The 21,097-nt window shown below is 42.1% G+C and overlaps 1 protein-coding gene across 1 annotated transcript in view; it reads left to right on the forward strand.

The window, feature by feature from the left end:
- exoc4 (exocyst complex component 4) overlaps positions 1-21,097 on the forward strand; it is a 111,534-nt gene that overhangs the window by 51,723 nt on the left and 38,714 nt on the right. The window contains exons 12-13 of the mRNA XM_037121209.1: positions 17,798-17,900; positions 18,538-18,654. Coding sequence (XP_036977104.1) covers positions 17,798-17,900; positions 18,538-18,654 — 220 coding nt within the window. The remainder of the gene's footprint in view (positions 1-17,797; positions 17,901-18,537; positions 18,655-21,097) is intronic.

Genomic DNA, 21,097 nt, shown 5'->3' on the forward strand with positions numbered 1-21,097 from the left:
AGTGTGCAACCAGTGGAAAAGCCAAACTGGCAGATCCTGATTGAGTCTGTTTATTGAGCTCCTCTCCTCTCCTCTCCTCTCCTCTCCTCTCCTCTCCTCTCCTCTCCTCTCCTCTCCTCTCCTCTCCTCTCCTCTCCTCTCCTCTCCTCTCCTCTCCTCTCCTCTCCTCTCCTCTCCTCTCCTCTCCTCGATTACTCCCTTTGCATGTGTTATCTGGAAGTTAAGGTTATGAATTTAAATACTCATCTGTGAAACATCCCCCTCCAAGGCTTTGAGCCTGTCCTCCAAAGAGGAAAAAAAAAAATCGATGCAGATGTCGATCACTCCACTTTAAAAGTTATCCCAACAAGCAGAAGTACACATGGTATTTCAACATTGCCCCGTCTGCTCTCCTGTTTTTCAGCAAAGTAAGTGAAGCATGGGAAGTCGAGGGATAGAAACACTTTTGCAATAAAGTGTAGCAACACTGAACCGGCGAGCTCCCCTCCAGGGCTGATAAGAAGCAAAAGTGTAACACGTTCGCCATAGCCCTCACCCCCCCTCTATCTGTGAGAGGTCTCTTTTGTGAAGACTGTTTGGCTAAATTCATTACATCCACCCCAAAAATAGACCTCACATCCACAACAACAGAAGAGGACAGAACAGAACAGACCGTATGAGGGGAACGAACAACAGAAGGGAGGTGGGGAGAGAAGGGAAAAGGCGAAAATCCATTATGTTTGATGTTAGTGTCTCACCCTGGCAGCAAATGCTGGTGGAAAAACCCTGTGAAATGACATTAGGGGCGTCTTGTAATGTGATTTCAGCTATGTGTGAATATGAGATTTCTAATGGATTTGAGCACATTAGAGCAGTCTTTATCTGTAGTATTTATTCCCCCCTGGTTTCAAATGCAATTTGCTAAGTACAACGTTTCACTCAGCCCGAGCTCACTAGCTTTCTGGCTAGAAGGGATGTGGGGGAGGATTATATTATTTCTCTTTTTTCGTGGGGGGCGCTACATAAAGATATCATGATAAATATTCGAGGCACAGCATTTGTGACAAATTGGTATATTATGAGAGAGAGAGAGATTATTTCTGTAATATGTGCAAAGGTGTGCAGAGAAGAATGGTTTCATCAGGAGTATGGGCATGTATGAGTATTTGAGTTTGTTCATCTTTCCTTATTTCATGTTTGTGCATGTGTGTGAGAGAGAGAGTATGAGTATGTATGATGTGATTTTTTGTGTCTGCACAATTGTACTTCTCTCTAATGGGTAGATGAGTGCAGATGTATTATTGTCTGAATACCCAAAAAGGGCAGATGTTGAGTTTAACTTGATTGTGTTTAACCCCTGATCTCCTTTTGAGGTATACACATGAAGAGGTTCTCTTCCATGAATGGAGGAGCTGTATCACAGCTTGTGACCCATTACCATGTTAAACCATGTTTCAAGAATCATTTAACATCCTAAAAAATGGCTATTCTTTGAGCTAGTAGTGTGTATTTGGCTGCAGGTCAGTGCAGTAATGTTATGTCTCCATGTCTTAACACAGGGATGTATGTCGAGGGTGACGAGAGGCAGTTTTCTGTACTTAGTGAGTTCAGTGGGTCAAAGTGACAGGAGGAAACAGTAGTGTGCTAGTGAGCTAAAACTGCTGTATGTTAACTGTAAGGGCACTTTACCTCAGATTCAGAAAATTACTCATAAAAACTCTAAGAGTTAAAATTGGACATAACAGGCACAATGTTGTGTTGTAGTTATTGGCATTTTGGCAGCAATCAGACCAACACACAATCAATGTAGCTACATTAAAATTATACTTATTTCTGCATTAAAATGTCTAAAAGGACTATTTGCATTATCCAAATGTTCAAGCCCAAAGACATCTGTAATTTTATTCACGATGAAAATTAGTTTAATTTGGTCACTTGACCAAAGTGTTAGCAAACTAACTGGTGGTGCTTTGAAGCTAAACTTGCACAAAAGTAAGCACAGAATGTCAGATTTCCTGTTAATCAGATTTCTTATAAACCCAGATTACTGATCTAATATAAATGTATAGTTGATATATATGTATTCTAATACACAGTGCTTGGACAAGTGCATACTGTAGGAAAATGCAAAACCAATTCATACTGTATATTCCCACACGTCTATAGCACTGAGTTTGTTAAAAGCAAAACTTGTTTCCTCTAATGTTTTCACCTAAATTCTTGCTTGATGGTGTGTGGGAATTAATAAGTTTCTAATTTTCCTAGGTAAATTCAGTGGTCCATAGGGAAAACTACAGATTTTAGTGAATTTAATAAAGTAAATTAATTTGGAAAGGTTGCTGAGTCGAGGCTTACCTGCCTTAGTTGCATAGGTTTAGTCAGCTGATTTACTATATTGTGAACGTGAGAATATTCTGCTGCAGCTCTTCCCTGATCAGAACAGCACAGAGGTGTTGGTGCACACTGTGGTGCACGTGTGCTGAGTCAGATTTCTGCCAGAACTTTTTGATGAATGAACAGACCAGTTTGGTGCAAGACTTCAGTGCTGTGACGGAGTGCCATTTTCATAGCACTCCACCAGTATCTCAAGCTGCTTAAAAAAGACAAAGACTCATGTTCGTCTTCAATTTTCCTGACACCCTAATGTGTGTCTCTGACTGATTGTGGTCACAGCATCCCTGATTAGCATGCCCATTTACATGTTCCTGACAGCATTTCCGTAAATTGTCCCAAATCAGTGAATGTGGTGCACTCTGAGCTCTCTGCAGGCTTAATGAGCTAGATTAAGACGGAAGTCATTTAACCCCTGCCTGCACCACACGCGCGCACAGACACACACACAAACACACACACACACACACACACACACACACACACACACACACACACACACACACACACACACACCCATATGTACCGATTACAACCAAACAAGCATGAGCACACACACACACGCATTCACACACGCAATATAACTACCTCACCTTCACCCTGTATTTCAGTAGATAGGAGATGGAGCGAGGCCATTATGCAAATGTCAGGTGTCAAGTGTAAATGAGATTGGAGGGATGGGAAACAGAAGTATTGAATATCACGCCGGCTCCCTTGGCAACTGCACTGAGGTAATGAGAGCATTCCAGGACTTTGGCTGGCAAAAGCCTTCGTTACACTGAAAAACAGCAGAGCCTAAAAGACTGAATAAAGATTGTTAAGAGTAAGTCCGGTGAGTCAAGTTGATCTAAGGAAGACTGGATAACACTACTGACCTGCCTTTTTTCAGACTGAGAGCTTTCGTAGACTGAGCAAGGGTGTGGTTGTTGTTTTTCGAATGGTCTTTAAATTGTACTATAGATACAACAAGAGGTGGAGCTGCTGGAGAGAATAGAATGGTTTTCACTTGTAGATTAAACTGGAAACTGCTTTTTTTTTTACTTAAAGTTATCATTACAAAGTAAATGATAATTGCACAATGTAATTGCTATAGAGTTTTAACACCATCTGTGTTTTGATTGCTCCCCATAAGCCCACTTTCACTGTGCAATTCTCTCTGTCAGTACAGAATCTCTTGAGAAAGTAAAGGCTCAATTTACAGTACAACCCTATGTGCTTTAATGCCTCCATTAGAGACTAAATTAATGATTAAACTCACGCCTTTTCTCCCCAGAATTTCTTCCCTCCTCTCTCCACCCTGACGCCAACCCCTGCTGTAGTTATTTGTTTGCACACAGTACTACTCAAACTATGTTGGCCTACTACTCTTTATAGAGGTTTTACTTTTCAGTAAACATACTTTGTTCTTCTCTCTTATCTCCAAAGTGTTTATATGTTTTTGAACAAGTGCAGTGTGTCCTATGTTGAAGAAAACAGAAACAATCCAACATCTTTGCAAGCGGCGAGTTGAAAAAGTGGCCGTGTCCACAATTCTAAAATCTCATATTTTGATCGATAGGACCGTCAAACTAATTGTAGATCAGACAGGACTGCAATTCCTTATGTCATCTAGGGCTGCAATGAAAATAATGCAAAATTACAAATAAAGTCCCTAATGGGATGAAATGTTTTGTTCAAGTTAAACTTTGAAACCAAAAGATATTCCGTTTTATATCATATCACAGTGTTTCCCACGTATGTATATATTATATACTCTCAGTTTAGTCAGAAACCATCACTGTCGCTCTATAAAGATGACTTTAATCTGTTGACACGCAGTCATTTACAAATGTTCTCTGCTGGTTATCTCACTATCTGCCAAAGAACTTTGGCCCGGCTGTTGTTAAGCACTGCTTTTATACATCTCGCTCTCTGCCTCCCAATTTATTTCACTCTTTTTTATCTCTCGGCCCTTCTAGTCAGTCTATAGCTGTAGGCTGTGTACTGATTATTATGACTCCTCATGCCTAATCCTCTTTGCTTGTCTCTCCATCTCTCCTTGTTCCTCTGACTCCCCTCTTTATTCCTCTGTCCCTCTAACTGGGCCACTGACTGCTAACCTCAGCCCCCCTGCAAGAAAAACAGAACACTGAATATTCCTGTAATTACTGAAAACTCAGACTACAGCTATTAGTTTAATAATGGATGCAACGTTGAAAATATAATCGTAGAAATGTCATGTAAATGTTAAATGGAAGTAGAGCTCTCCTTTTTTAGATTCCGGTATACATTTTCAAAGCTGCGAAGAAAGAGACGTCTCATCTAAAGTCTCGGCAAATGTAAAGGTTTATTAAAAAGAACATGAATTAACAGGAAGACCTTCTGCGTCTCTTGTTATACAGTCTGTGCTATCCGGCTTAAGGAGAATAAGAGCTCATGCCAGATAAAAGTTTTCCTACCTGTTCAGCCTCAACAAAGCAATATATTTTCTGCCAAAGCTCTTCTCACATGTGCTGCCAACAGCAAGACATACAATATTATTCATGGGAGCTGATCAAGATGACAACTTACATGTAGACTGACACTGACATGCTTGTTGAAGAGCCAAATGGGGATAGTACGCCCCACACTCTCCCTGGTGTCGTGTTCCAACCACTAAAGTAGATGCATAGATTCCTCTGCGGTGTGTGTGTGAAGAAGCAACAAATGCAAATCTGTTGTAGCAAATTGGTATTTTCAATATTTCATGCCAACAGTGTAGCATGCCGAGACGATGACAGTAAACTGGTACAAGTGGAAAGCACATCCCCAATATTTTTTGGTTTCTAGGTTGAGTTGAGTTAATGTTCTGTCTATTTCGGGATTATTCCTCATATTACGGCTGGGTGATCGCAAAATTTCCTCCAAGAACACTTTGATCGTAATGCCACTAAGTAACAGTGCTTGACAATGTGCTGTTTTTAACAAATCGATGGCAGTCTTTTAGGCATGGTAGCTTTGGTAGAATTAGCTGAGCATAATAAAAGCAATTATTTTGGTGTCGAAAGTTGGAAAGGTAGGGGACAGGAGTGTAAAAAGTGTGAAAAAATGTTCATCAAAATTTACAAAGAGAAAAAATGCTTTGGTCCATCCAACGAACCAAAACCCCAAGGACGCTTCATTTACTATCATGAATGACAAAGAAAAGCAGCAAATCCTCAGGAGCTGGAACCAGCAAATGTTTGACATTTTTGCTTTAAAAATGACTGCAACTATTCAGCAATGATTCAAAACATTGGCAGCTAGTTTTATTTTAGTCAACAAAGCAGTAAACCTGTGTCATCAAAAACAGGAAATCAGTCAATCACCTGAATCCTCACAATATAATCTCGAAGGCGCTTGCACTCTCACAAGTAATTCGACCCCATCCCAGGAGTGTGTAGAGTGTCTCTCACAGAAACGCCTCACAACAAACTGTATTGTTACCATGCGTTTCCTTCCTGCATGGGTCCTTATTCAGATTCAGATCCATCCTTCTTTCTGGCATCAATTCCAAACCAATCCTTACTAAGCAGTGCCTATCAGACCCTGATCAGTGGGGCTGCCACTTCCATCATAGACTCTCACAGATTTTATCATGCTCTCAAAATTAAATGTAGTCCAATCCAATTTTTTGTCAAACCGACAATCTATTTCTTTATTAGTTAATGTTAAATGTAATCATTGTCTGCTTTGATAAATAATAAAGGAACACTCAGCTGATATTTCTGCCAATTATTATCTGATGTGGACAGCAAATAGCCCAGTGGGACTCCTTCCCTCCCCCCTCCCCTCCTCCACTCACCTCCCTTTGGTCATCTTGACACCTGAAATATTTTATGGATGCATTGTTTTTACCCATATGGCCATGTACATGAAAACACACCGGTCTCACATCACACCCCGCGCACACACCTGTCAGTTTTAAAAGTGAAACACACAAAGTTAAAGGTCAGTGCCAGCTCAAGGTTATCTCTCTCCCCCGAGAGCCCTTTCAAGCGGACACACACCCTCACGCAGAGACCAAGACATGACACTACAACAAGCAGGCTTGGACAGGCTATGAAAGGATCGATGAATAATTTAACCCCTAACATCATATTTCCCCTGGCAGTAATGTATACAGAAGGGGGCTTGCATGCAATGTGTGTGTGAGCAGATACTCGTGAGGTGTCTATCCACTTTCATTTTGTCTGTGCCCCTATATGCTGAGAGGTGGCTATTTCAGCAGTGTAATGTGATGTGTGGGAGTATTATCAGAGCTGTAGGTATGACAGACACGCAGCCCTAGAGCTGACTTCCTGGAATTGCATTTTGTTGGCCGTCTCCAATATGAGACCTGTCACCTCGCTCCCTCCAGGCCATGCAAACTGTGATTGAGGCATTTCTGTGAGGTGTCACTATCAAGGGTGCGCGCTGGTGAGGGTTTTTGTGTTTCTGTCCATCTCCTTGTGCGCGACGGGTAATAGGCTGGTTTTCATGCCGATGAAGAGTTTTACACAATTCACTCTCTCATCCCCTTGCCGTCGCTCTTTTTTCCTCTCTCCTTCATTCATTTCAGAGTTTTTTCTGTCCTTCCCCACTCCCCCCTTACTTCCATCCATTTCTTACCTATCTCCTTTCCACCCGTCCTCACCTCCTGTGCCCTCCTCCTCCGCCCCTCGCCCTGTCAACACTGTCATAGCTTGGGGAGCCCTTCAGTGTATTACAGACCTCTCACCACTAGTTCTCTTTATGGCACTTTCTCTTTTTAAATTCAATCAGGCTTCAATGGAGCCCCCAGAACCATTTCAATTTACTACCTGGACGCCACAGGATGGAAAGTCCTACGCTAACATAAAGGTCTAAATGGAATGGAGGGCGAAGAGAGAGAGAGAGAGAAGAGGGATGGAGGAAAGGTTTGGCAAGGAAGGGAGGGGGTGTGTGTGTATTGAAACGGTGCCACAGAGAGATAACAGCAATGGAGTGGTAAAAATAGAGAGAGGCAGGGGAATTAGGGGAAATAGGGGTGAGAGAGAAAGATGAGGGAAAGGGAAGCGTCTGAAGCATTACAGGGGATAAGAGACCAGAGATGACAGCGGAGGAGAGAGAAAAAGACGAAAAAGAAGGGTGGGAGATAGAGCGGGGGGGATAACGGACGTACAGTAAGGAGAGGAGGTGATAAATATAAAGTGTTTTTGTAATCAGAGGAGAATGTGATGTGAAACGGCTCCTGCCCTGTGGAAACCTGTTTGGAGGAATGCATCAACCTTTTGACGTCTGTGATACTATGTGGTTCTGGTTTGCTATGCTGGCTGGGAGGTGTGAGGATATATAACACACACATATCTGAATGGGAATGTGCAATGAAACTATTTTTGTTGTTGGTGCAAAATTGTTTGTACTTATATATCTGTATTACCCTGCACGAGCACCTTCCTTCACCTCAGACCATTGTGGTTTGGAGAAAAAAAATCAAAACCATTGCCATTTCCTCACAACAATCCTTTTGACCTCGACTTGCCCGTTTTCTTCAGGGCAACTCTCCATTCACTCTCCCCTCTGGGCCAAAATAGACTCCTCGTGTCCATCTTTGCTGCTGGCACTTTGTGTGTTGTGCACAGGTTAAGTGTTTTTCTCAGTAGTTTTCGGGGCGAATTGAAAAGTGCTTTCACACTTAGCTCTCCCAGGGATAGTTGCCATTTCAGTCTTGCTGAGTCACTCACTGAACCATGAGTGTCCTTCACTGGCTCAAAAAGACTCTATCATCACCATCAACTCTGATTAGAAAAGGACATAATGTTTGCGTCCGTGTGTCAGTGTTTACGAAGGTGAGAAAAGATGGTCCTAGTGCTCATTTAGTCATTTTGGCTCCCATGTTTCCCTCATACTACTTTATAATTTACTACTTGAAAAGTTGGTCGTGTGCACAAACTTTTCCAAAGGCAGAAAATATGAACCGATGCCAGCTTAGCACTGGCAAATATATTTTTACTTGTTTCTTTCCTCTCTGGCTCTGTGTTTCAGCAGCTTTATCATAATGTACTGTAGATAGTTGCTTTAATTAGGCCCACATCCTCCTGCCCATTCCTCATCCTTTGACCCAAAGTGCTTTAGCTCATGCCGAAACTCAGAAGTAACTCATAGAGAGAAATGTTAGGCACACAGGAGAGGGTTCACCTTGATATTCCTCTGGGTGCCAGGACTTACAGAAAAAAAGGTAAAATTTTAAGGCAGGTTTTGATTTATTAGGATCTCTTTTCACCTGACTGGGCTATTCTTCAGGGAATTCTTGAACATAAAAACAACACTATAATAGTAGGGGGGCAGTGTATCGCCAGTGTAACCACTAACTACTGCTTACTGTAATGGCAGGTAGTTAATTAGCTCTGTTAGCTGTGCAGCTAATGGCCTGGAATGGGAGCTCAGAGTCATCAACATTGATGAAAAAGGAAAAGTCTGGATTAGCTGGTAGGCATGCTAACTACAGTTTATGTTTCTGCAACACAACACATAGACATCTTTGAAAAAATGTCAAACTCTATTTTCTTCATATGTTTATGAGTTTTTTTTGTAATATTAAAAGCATAGCTGTTTCCCTGGTTGTTTCAGGTAGTTTATTTCACCTTTAACCAGCCTTATAAGTTGTGTGTTTGGGCCCAAACCAGAGTTCAGTCTTAGACCACTTTATTTGTGTGGTTTTTGTTTGTTTTGACAGGCCTCTTTTGGGCCTGTAAGCAAAGACACCCTGTTGTGGTTATTGTTTGTATCAGAATAGGAGTCACTTTGAGTTTAATTAAGATTTGCTTCCTGTCTTCGGTTCAATCAGCTTTCTGTTTTCTTTTACTTCCTGTCTTACTTTCATAAAGCAGTGCCCTTCCCCCTGTTTCTTTAAATGTCACCAGTGGGAGGCCACTTAATGCTCGGCTTGTTAATCAGACTTGTTTTTATAAGGAGGAGATGAACACTTAAATACTTAAGCATTGAGCAGAGTAAAATCAGACGAGGTACAGTATTTATCTGCACCTGCCTATCTGACTGGAGATTAGTGTGCGTGTGTGAGTGTGTCTCAACTGAGCAGTTGGTGCCTGTTATTAAGAGAATAGGCGTTTAAAGGCACCCTACAGACACACACACAGATACACACCATGGGAGCAGCCATGAACAGTGCCGTCACCTGCCTCTCCGTCTGTATCGACATTGTACAGTGTGCACAATAGGAGTAATTTAGGCCCGGTAGCCTTCCATTGTGACACTGAGGCATCTTTGCCACTCTGTAGTCTTAATGGCTTAGTGAGCAAGATGCACGTCCCACAGCCCCTCTCTATTCATAGAATAGTGAAAGAAGAGAAGACAGAAAAATTGCAACAGTTAGGCGGCCATTAAACGTGAATGGGGAATGTGCTCTACGTTCCACAATACTTCATTTGAAATGGAAATAACAAGTCTTTACTCAGCTGTAGATGCATCAGGTTTTTGAATAATATGACTGCTTTCTTTTTTCAGCTATTAATGATTAATTAATGATAGATCTAAAAGCATTTAACAAAGAGATGATTTACAGGCTTCATATTAAGCAGCATGTAATTGTCTCCACTGTTTGATGCTGCTTTTCCTCATAATAACTGATCCACCCATTTACAGACTCATTAGTAAAGCTGGGAGTCCATCTTTATTCCCATAAAATCTTTGTATTTACCATTCGGCTCACAGCGGAGACAGCCCATTATATAGAATTCAGTGACCAACCTTCAGAAATAAGAAGAGGTGGGCCGGTGAATATTTAAAAGCTGACGTGAATGGGGACGAACCAGCAGTGGACAAGTTTGTACCCCCGCTGCTATGATTTCCTTGCCTTAGGCAACACGCTAGGGAAGGTGTGTGTGTGTGTGTTTGAAACCAAGTTTTAGCGGCATGGGGGATTTTTGCAAGTGCTGGATAAACCCATCACACACAACTGTGAATGTAATAATTAAAACATGGCCTGTAGACAATGATTCAGACTGAAATTCACTGGCATGCTATTATCATCTAGCAGGCCAACTAAAATAGAATTTACTATAATAATAATGCCTCAGCGTGACAGAACTGACTACATGATTTTTTTTCACATTACCTCTGGACATGAGTTGACACAAATAACCCCAGTGCTCCCAAATAGGCAGAAAAAAATCCATGATGAGAGTTCCTGCAACCAAACTAGTGATGGCTGATTGCCTTATGTGGCAGTTTTAAGATTAATAAAAAAGGCAGCATCCATCGTTGCACATCAGTACTTCATATCTGTACTGTATTAAACAAATATACCTTGACTACATTACTCTAAGACTGACGAGAGAGATAGTCTTGGGTTGAATTAGAGAGAGATAAAGAGATGGAGGGTGGAGAGTGCGCCGTAGGAAGATGGAGGAGTAGGCCAGCAGCAGCGCTAAGGTGGTGATTTGTCTTTGAGGCTCTGTGGTGTTGGTGTTGGCAGCGTCAGCTAAACAAGGCCATCTCATTTCCTGTTGTCTGCAGGAAGCAGCTGTCTGCTACCGCTACTGCTGCTGCTGCTACCACTCAGAGCCCCTGGTCATCAATCTCCCCCGTTTTAATTGGTCTGCACCACACTGCGACGGGCCAGCACACACACACACACAGACGCATACACACATACACACACACACACACACCTACTGACAGAAATAGGTGCAGACACAAATGTGCACATGCAAGCAAGACACGTGTGGATGCACACACACATGCACACACAGACTGAACATCTGTAGGAAATATACACCTGCTTACCTCTGTCACACACAGATAACCACTAATGAACATCGCACACGTTTTCAGTTATTATCTACTCTCCCTTATACAGATGGAAAGTTGGGTAAAATATTGTAGTCCACAAAACCGAGCTTCATAGCAAAACAGCATTGCAGTGTTCTCCATGGCTCTCTACAGTTCAGCTTGCATGATCCAAGTCTTCCGAAGCCCCAAGGTCCCAAATTGATTTAAAAAGACATTATTTACACTTTTCACACTTTTTACACATTTCCAAATTGCACCCATTTTATGTTTTATTGTCAGTTGTTTGTATACTTTTTTTTTTAAAAAAATGTCCCCATCTCCTCAGTTGTAGTTGTTGTGAGAATGCTGCAACGCTGTTTTGTTGTTGAGCTCCAGAAATGTTTTGTGGACTATAAAACCTGACTTTCCACCGGCCTCAGGGTGGGTAGATAATGACTGAATTTTCATTTTTGGCTGAGCTTATCCCTCTAAGGAATAGTGTGCTGATATTTCATCTCAAGACAGAAGCTTTTGGATTAATATCGGGATCACAAGTTTAATTCTGCTCATGCCTCTGTACCTGTATTTGGTAGAAATCTGTTTAAGTATCTTGTCACATCCTTACAAAAACACTTTTATAAGTGCCAACTCACACAAAAATTGAAGTCTGTAGCCACGTTTCTATTTAATTGGGGAGCTTTTACAAAGCCTTTGGGAAGCCTTTCTCTAATGATGTAAAATATTTCTTTTTTCATTTTAATGTGCACTGCTGATCTCTCTTTTTCTTTATGTGTGCTGAGGTCAAGTTGAAATAATAAGGGAAAAAATAACTGATGGTTTATCTCACAGTGACAGTCTGTTCTGTATGTTATCCACTGTGGTCTGTACAGAGTACAGCAGAATGGACCTGTTTTATATCCTATTAGCCTCGCTCTCCCAAGGTAAGGTCCTGATTATGAAGCCCATTTATACCTGCTGCTGTAAGCATGTGGACACACACAAACACACACACTCACTCACATAATTTACATAATGCATTTTTGCACCTTCCCATCGCCTTCCTCTCTTTCTCTCTTTTGTTCTCTTAAACAAACACACACTCATGCCCCTCTTACTCCTGCAAACACATGCACACACACTCACTCTCATGCACACACACACAGACACACACACGCTCTCTCTCTCTCACACATGTGCAAACACACCGAAAGCCTTCAGCGTATGTGATGCAGCATGAGGGGCAAGGGCAGGGTATAAACAGCAGGGAGTCTGGCACAGGCGTAGGCGGTGTGTGGGAGGACCATATGCATTTCACCAGGCACTGATGAAAACACGCTCGTACACTTAATCACAGGTTTGTCACATGAAAAAAAGACAAAACAACAACACACAAAAAAACAATATATTCACCCATCTCTTTCCTTGTGCCTTCACCTTTCTCTTTCTTGCTCACACACACATCCACGTACAGCAAATCCTGTACAGGTTTCAGATGGTACACACCAACTGGAATCTTAATTCTTCCTCAAAACCATTTGTGATTGGGGGGAACAAAAAAACTTAAGTCAACTGGTCTTGCAGCGTGAGTTGGTGGAAAAAGCTGACGCACTGCCATCCAGTGGTGGTGGTGGTAATTGAAACATGAACCTGAACAGTATATTTTTAAGCAGTCCATTTCATGGATAACAAAAGTGTTCCGGATCAAGCCTGTAGTTGTACAAAGTGTCATTTTCACTCATCCATCTTTTCAGTTTTCTTCTTCTTTAATGCAGTACTGAACGATGTGCTCTGAAACCTCTTGAGTAGGTCTTTATATTCTCGGGTGTGACTTCATTCATTTCACACTGCTGTAGAAATAAGTAAGTAGTGTGTATTGGAGTGTTTAATATTCCCTGAGAATCAATATTGAATGTGCAGTTGGATAACAATTAAAAGCTGCAGTTATAGCAGTCATTGTCTCATCCATTGGAATAAAAGCTAATGTTGGTTGTGCCATAAAAACCATAAAGTGTCCCCATCCATTACAATCCTCTTATGACTCTGGAATCTACCTGAAATGACTGGGTAGTGCTACGGGTAGGAATAATTGCATATAGATACGTGCTTTCGAGTGTCATTGGATGTGGTGTATTGATGTATTGACATGTGGCTTTACATTTTTATGTCAGTCTAAGAGTGTGTGTTACAAAGACAGAATGATTTTGTATGTGCAGAGGACACACGCCTGCACTCACTCTCTCCCTCCTTCTCCCTCGGTTGGCAGAGGTTCTGCGTGTCCTGTCCTTGGTGTGTGACAGGTCTTTACAGAACAAGCCTTCCTCTCTGGGCAGAGAAATCAGAATTCACCACAGCTGATGGGTTCGTGCCTGGGGGGAATTCTGGGAGATTTAAAAATGCTGACTCTCTAATCGATCTTAGCACACTCTTATTCCGCTGTCTTTCTTAAATCTTTGTCTTTATCCCATTCTTCTTTCGGCATCATTACGCCGCCGCTGCAGATAGAGATGGATGATGGGATCCCAACCCTTTCCATTTAAAGAAGCATTTGTTACCTTAGGTTTAGTTCCCGGTGGGAAACGAATTCCGAGCTGCTGCTATGAAACATCTTTGTACCCGTCTGTTCCCATTTGTTTCAGCTATCTTGAAAAAAAAGTCAAACCTTGGCTTTCTCTGAATAATCAGATCCATTAAGATGCAGTGGGTTCGCTCATTAGCCAAATCCCTGTTGGTATAAATACATTATGCCATCTAGGAAAGTTATTTCTTGATGTACATACACATAGGGCATGGCATCTACAATTATCCAGCTCCAGACCCAAGGCTCTGACATCTGTTTTCTAATGACAGATAATTACATGCTGTCAAGTGCAATCATCAGCAGTGTTGCTGCTAAGAAACTAGGGACTGGAGTGGGACTGGTGCAGCCATGATGGTTCCAGTGGAGACAACGCACCCTGAAGGGAGCACAGGGATGCTACGGCAGACTCTCTCTGAATTTGAATATGAGTCTTTGTGTGTAAGAGTGACTGCGCATATTCATTTGAGAGTGTGTGTGTGTGTGTGTGTGTGTGATGAGTTCCTGGCACATGCGAGATTAGCAGTGAATGGTTGGACAAGTGAAGGTCAAGTCGGTCTATAGTCTTCTACATGGCTGGAGTTTATTCACTTAGAGTAAGGTGGTATCTGTAAAAGCTACAAGTAATGCAAAAGGCAGTTTACAGTGGTGTTCAACAACCACATGAAGCATGCAGTGAATTTATCTAACCCTAAATCTCACCTCCATGATGGATACTGCTATCTGTTAGCGTACACCATTGTCACAGAGGCACACTTGAAATGCTCTCTTTAATCATCTGGCTTATAAAAAGTTTGAAAACAGCCAAAACTAGTATATAGTTAGTCTCCTCTCCTCCTCTCAAAAGTTCCATCATGTCAAGCATCTACATCTTTCTTTGATACCATTTAGCATTGTTTATTAGCTGATTATTTATTTGTTTGTTGTTACTGATAAGTAGAAGTCAGTAAATCAATTTGCACCAGCATTGCAAACTCACTCTTGATCTTCTTGTCCTTTTTCAAACATATAATTCTAACTCTCTTCTTGTAACTGACACCTACTATCACAACCTTTCCTGCGTGCCAATCTGTGTAAATGTCTGCCACGGAATTTTCATCGGCCAAGTGGAGGTTCTGTGTGTGTGAGGGTAGATAAGCAGATTATTTAAGGTTATTAAGATTTCACACACTGAGGCGAGTCTACACAGTGTAGTCGCTGCTGTGTCCCTGCAGCGCCTCCACCGCATCTCCTTAGCGACTTGGCTGACACCTCCGCCATGTACAGCTGCCATATGGTTGGCTGGTGTGTTTTGCTGTCACCTGGCAATGAAACCGACATTGTTAATGTCACATCACGACCAATTATAACAGCCTCGTAAGCTGAAGCGGACACAATTACTGAATTCTTGTGGTTCTTAAAGGATTGGAAGCATCCTTTGAATGAGAGGTGTTTTGTTTTGTTTTTTTTCCAAAGAAATGAAGGCTATTTAAGGAAGCATGCATGCAATTTATGCATTTAGCTTGGCTGAAAGTGAAGTGAGTAAGGCCGTTACTTATTTAACTGTACAGGGACATTAAATCGAGTAACAAAAAACAGTACTTGATGGATGTGATCAGGTTTTTATATTTAATGCAAAGAGACATCCTCAAAGAAACCTTTTTGGAAATATAGAGGAACTCCAGCCAGAGAAGCCAGGTCTCTTTTCTCAAATATCTAGTAGTAGCTCATGATAGCTGGTGAAATTATGTCAATTTAGACCAATGTAAAGTCAAGCTGAGTTGTAGCCCCGAGACATCAAATGAGTCTAGCTGTCACTCTTCGGTGAGAGGTCAGGCTGTCTCACCATGTTTCTGTGTAGGAGGTTTGGCTCAGAGTACGGGTTTCTGCAAATGGCCTTGTACTGCCTGCAAAGATAGCGTTCTTCTGAGTTTTCGGTGCTTCGTGATTCATTTGCAGTTGAGAGAACTTGATAGCTTTTGACTGTGTGTGTACATTAACTTGTTTGGTGTCATTTGTTATCACCAGCATCTTCTTCACCAGAAGCTGTTTTTCTCCATGCAGTATGTCAGCGAGGTAGACATTTTGAGGATGCAGTTGTAGCGATAATGAGCTGAGAGAAAATTTCTGTTCTCAATCCATTTGGAAATGTTTAAGCTCTGCTCTGCTCTGCCCCGTGTTATTTATCCATTTGCATTTTAACCCACCTCATGACTTTATATTCCAAATGATTTCTCTGAGTTGTGTCACAAAACATTCGGTTTAATGCGTGTTGGTGTCTTGCTCAGTCAACTTATACTTTTAATGTGAACACTTAGGGGACACGTGCCTCAACAATGCATTTAGCCCGGTTACTGTGGCTAAACCTCCCTTGCAACACCCATGGGCTGCATATGCTCATGAAGCGGCCTGCGGCTCGGCTCCAGATGGCCGTCTGGATACACAAAGCCGTTTTACTGCCTCGTCCCTGCAACATTACTCAAACGTTATCACCCCTGCCTACAAAAATCCATCTGCTCACACATGCTAACTTGAAGATCCATCATCTTGACACTTGTATTGAACAATGACAATAATGACAGCTCGAGATGGATCTCGGAACAACACGATGCACGCTTAAACTGGCAACTTTTGTCCAAAGATCGATTCTTGGAAATGAAGTTGTCAGCAGAAATTGTATTTTTCTTGTAAAGGAGGAGCGTTTAAGTTGTGCTCTCTACATATTTATGCACAGAAGCTGTACATCTGGCCCCCATTGTTTTGCAAGCTTGACGGTTTTAATGAGGCCACAGAAGAGTTTCTCCTACTTAACTTTCCGTTGTGGTGGAGTGTCAGCGGGGATCAATGAAGGATTTAGAATAGGTTCCGTTTCCTCGCTCACTCTGTCTTTCTCTTGCTCACTCTGAAACACAAGTATGCACGTGCACACGCAAACACACACACACACACACACACACACACACACACACACACGCACACACACACACACACACACAGAGTTACCTCAACTCTTGCTGACTAATTGGGTACATATGCTGAGTAGTGTGATGCAGCTTGTGCTCCATGTGTTTTTATGTGTGCAAGCACCTGTTTGTATGTTTAAGCACGCTTAACTTAAGTTAATCAATCATCGACATCCACTGATCTATAGTACCTGCATAGACCGCGCACTCCTGGTTGTCTGCAGTGCTGCCACCTCCTGATTCCCACTCCTTGTTTCCGAGCAATGGAGTTTTCTCCTGCTTTTTACAAATGGCTTTGTCCATCCAAATCACCAACTTGAGTCATCTTTGTAGCTGCGCTCTGGTTTTATTTGTAGTTTCTGTCCTCCTCTTTTCACGATTTTCTCACATAAAACATTTTTCTTTGTACTCTTACTGTCAGTCTCTCACTTTTTAAGTTCAGGTCATATATATTACAAGTCTTATAGGTCAAAGAATTCTTTTATGACGAGTTTGATTTATTTGTGCATTTATATGTGCTGAGCACTTGATGAAGCACCCGCTCTTGCATGGTTTGCCCTGTGGTGTGTGTGAGACTAGGCGAGTGACCAATGATTCCCTGACAAACGAGGTGTGCATGTGCCTCCTCCAACCCATACATTACTGTCTGACCCTATCTGACCAACCGGGATCCAGCTTTCTGGGAGAAATCAGGGGGGAGTGCATAGCCCTGATCGTTTTATGCCAAAAGTGCTGGAAATACTGTCTGTAGTTGAAGCTATTTTATTCCAACTAGAATATTCCTTAAAATTGTATTAAAAGGTTTTCTCTACACTCTCAGTCCTGTTGCACACAGTCACATCCGAGAGTTGCCTGGTTTAACCAAAGTCTTGCACTGATGGCCCCAAGCAGCTCCACTGGAGCCCTTTATGTTAACTATCTTGCTCAAAGGCGCCTGGAGAGTCACAACGCTTTCCAAAATGACTTCCCAAGGCAGATCTTACCCTCCGAGTCGATGTTGGACTCATTGATGCAAAGTGACTGTGTTGCTGGTCACAAGCCTGTTTCTTATTGCTCCTGTGATAATGTTTCAAAACGCTTTGGTGGTGAATTAGCCTCAGTTCACAGGTGGGGTTAAGTCCTAGCTGTGCTTATGTTTGTTGCTCTTGCTTGTTCTGCACAGGTTCATTCAGGAGATAGAGATGAACATGGGGCCAGGCCAGGCCAAGCAGTGCCAGCTCCGAGCCTTCCTCACTTACTACATCAATGACCTCTTCCTCAACCAGGTTAGTGAAATTAAATGTACGCCTTTAATACGTTCTGACAGAGAAGCATACTTACAGCGATGCTTTAGTCGAATGCTGGAACTTTCCCAGAAAAAAACGTTTTTCATAATAACAATCTTAGCTGTGAGATACTGGTAACACTAAGTAACAAGTCACACTCTGTTTGTGTTATTTAATAGCTGGAACCTTTCCTGTTATATTAGATTAGAACATTTCCACTGATGCAATTATGGGGCTTGTAGTCTTGAAAGTCAATTAGCCTTAATGTTGTACTGTACAGCACAATCTATTTTCTAGAACGGAGAATTCATGACCCTCCTTACTCTGACTCTGTTGCCTTCGTTAGTTGGGCTGCTTAGGTTGGGCATGAGGAGTGAGATTGGTTAGGGTTAGATTAAAAATATCAGGGTGAAGTCAATCAGGGGCAGAATAGGGCTAAAAATAATGAGTCTCAAAAATGGCTGGTGATTCTACTTAATCTTCTCAAAATTGCCTCAGTAGAGTGCCTCCTCTTCTTCCAGTGTGTTGGTACAAATAAATCCAAAAAGAGGGAAGATTTCTGCATAATTTTAAACACCTCTTTCTCATCTTTTCATTAATGTGACTCATGTATGTGAACTTTTCTTCAAACTGTTAGGTTCGAGCAGAGATCAACAAGGAGATCGAGGCAGTGAGTAAGGCAGCTGACCCGCTGAAGATCCTTGCCAGCGCTGACACCATGAAGGTGCTGGGAGTCCAGAGACCCCTGCTGCAGGTGAGGAACATCATAAACATCTACTGTACATTCTCACACTGAATGTATGCTTATGTGGGACAAAATACACATCGTATTGTATATAGTTAGAAAACAAACAGACTGTTTGTTCGGCACCGTTTCCCCCTTTGTATCCCTGCCTAATGGAGGAGGGCTCTCAATCACCTCGCAGTTCTCCCTGTGAGCTCAGTTGGTTCAGGGGCACACACACTTAGACACGCGAACACTTTGGCCCTCTCTGTTTCACTCTCAGATCATCATACCCACCCTGCCATCTATCTCACAAGATCATAATTGCAGTTGAAATAGTGCTTGATTTTTGAGTTTATAGCTGTTGCTAACACTTACATCCAACCCCTGTATCTACCACTCACTGTCTCCTAGGGCCGTTTTCTGCAGAAAGCAAGTCTGTGATTACAGTGGCTGAACTAGCCAGAGAAGTTGAGGGTTTTGGGGTTTTTTTTTGGCACAAATTCAGTCTGCAGTCACACATGACACACACTATGAGTGTATCACTGCAGGACCATACGAGCAGCAAGGATGTGCTTGTCTTTCCTCTGGTCTTACCCTCCCCGACAGTGCCTGGTAAAAAGAAAAAGACATGGAAGTCCCTCTCTAGAGCCAGTGCTTGGTTTGTCTGGTCTGGGCTACTATAGAAACATGGCGGACTCCATGAAAGAGTACTCACTCCCTCTCTAGATATAAAAGGCTCACTCTAAGGTAAAGAAAAGCCAACAGTTCTTGGTTTCAGGTGATTATACACTAACGAAAACAGATTAATCATGAATATTATATATTTAATTTCTGCCAAGATGTACCCCTAAAGCCTTTCACTATGTATTTGTCTGTGTGTGTGTCCGTGTTAGAGTGATTTCTTTTACCAGTCCCCTTGAAAATGGTCGATCTGCTCACATTAAAAAACATTTCGTGCCTTACTCCTAGTGGTATTTTGCAAAGCAGATGTTGTTTTTTTGAGTCGTGATGTTTTTGAGACGTCTACCTCTACAAATGTATTCTGCCACTGCAGTACAACAGAGATAAATGGAATTTCATTTGTGCTGCTAAAAAATAATTTAATTAATTTTTATGTATTTATTTATTTATTTATTTTCAGAGAAACAGTCCAAATTAAAACTTATCTATGAACTGGAAAATGTTAACCAAAAATTAGCTGATAGTGACTGCCTCATTAGCTGCACCACATTTAACCACAGGCTCATCTTGCTGATTTTGGCAGCCTTTCCTATTCAAAACAGGCTCATGGCAGGTTGAAGATTACAGCAGTGCCAAAGTCAAGATCCAGACAGTTGGCAGGGTTTTTCTATGTCTCAGCTGTCAGATATTCTGATGTTTGGTGGAGTATGGCTCTCCGTGTCGACAGTATTGTAAAAGGGTACGTTTCTCACGCACACATATTTTTTTGACAGGTCTGTGTGTGATGTGTGTGCGTTTGTCTTTGTCCACGCGGTTGTCAAGGAAGACAGTGTCCCAGAGAGGTAGTTTTGTTTGTGCTGTGGGTGTTTGTGCGGCATTCCTTGGATATGTGTGTGTCAGTGTGTGTGTGTGTGTTTGCTTCTGTCAGAGCCTTCCCGTCTGTGTGCCTGGTTCTCTCACAGGGAGGGAACAGCGGTGGCAGATCATTACAGAGAGAGAGACCGTGGGCGTTTGGAGTTCAGCGGGGTTTGTTTACGGCTCGGGCCCCTCCTTAACGAGGAGTGCAGCATCTTGCTAATTATGCTGCTGTGGCTAATGAGCCTTTCTGCTGATAGCGAGGAGTGCAATAAAACACTCCTTTTGTTTGGGCTTTTTGCCTTTTTAATTGGGCTAAATAAAAGAGCCTTCCGCTCTTCTTCTCCTGCCATTCACATTCTAGGGTCAGGATGGCATTCGTGTGTGTTTTCCGTACTTTTTCATGTGTGTATTTGTGTTCGTGTGGGTCTGTTTTGCTACCTGTGTATGGTTGTGTTTTTGGTCTCCAATTTCAGAGCCTTCCCACTGCTTTCTTTCATGGCCTTCATCTACTGTATCACTGTTAAGAGAGACTCTTTTCTTCATTGCAGTGTTTTTATTCATTTAGTTGTCATGAGAGCTTTGGATAAAGGGCTATGACACCGTTTTATGCAGAAGTTATTAACTTAAGTAGGGTTTTTGGGTGTGCACAACATACTGTCAGGAGCTTTGACTGGCCATTTGGTGAATCTACCAACTCTTTAACTGACATGGATAATTAAAGATTATACTGACAGTACTATATAATGGACTATAACTATGAAAAGAGTGTCCCGTAATGGAGCAGATGGGGTTATGTGTGCGTTTGTGCACCTTTGTCTCTCCATATCTGTGCACGTCACTCTATGTGCTCGCTGTAAGTGCCGTGATACTTCCTGCGCCAGGTGTTATCAGAGAAAGACACACACTGCTGGCATCAGCGCCAGCGCGGGTG

The sequence above is a fragment of the Acanthopagrus latus genome, chromosome 14, assembly GCF_904848185.1.
Source record: "Acanthopagrus latus isolate v.2019 chromosome 14, fAcaLat1.1, whole genome shotgun sequence".
Classification (NCBI taxonomy): Eukaryota; Metazoa; Chordata; class Actinopteri; order Spariformes; family Sparidae; genus Acanthopagrus; species Acanthopagrus latus.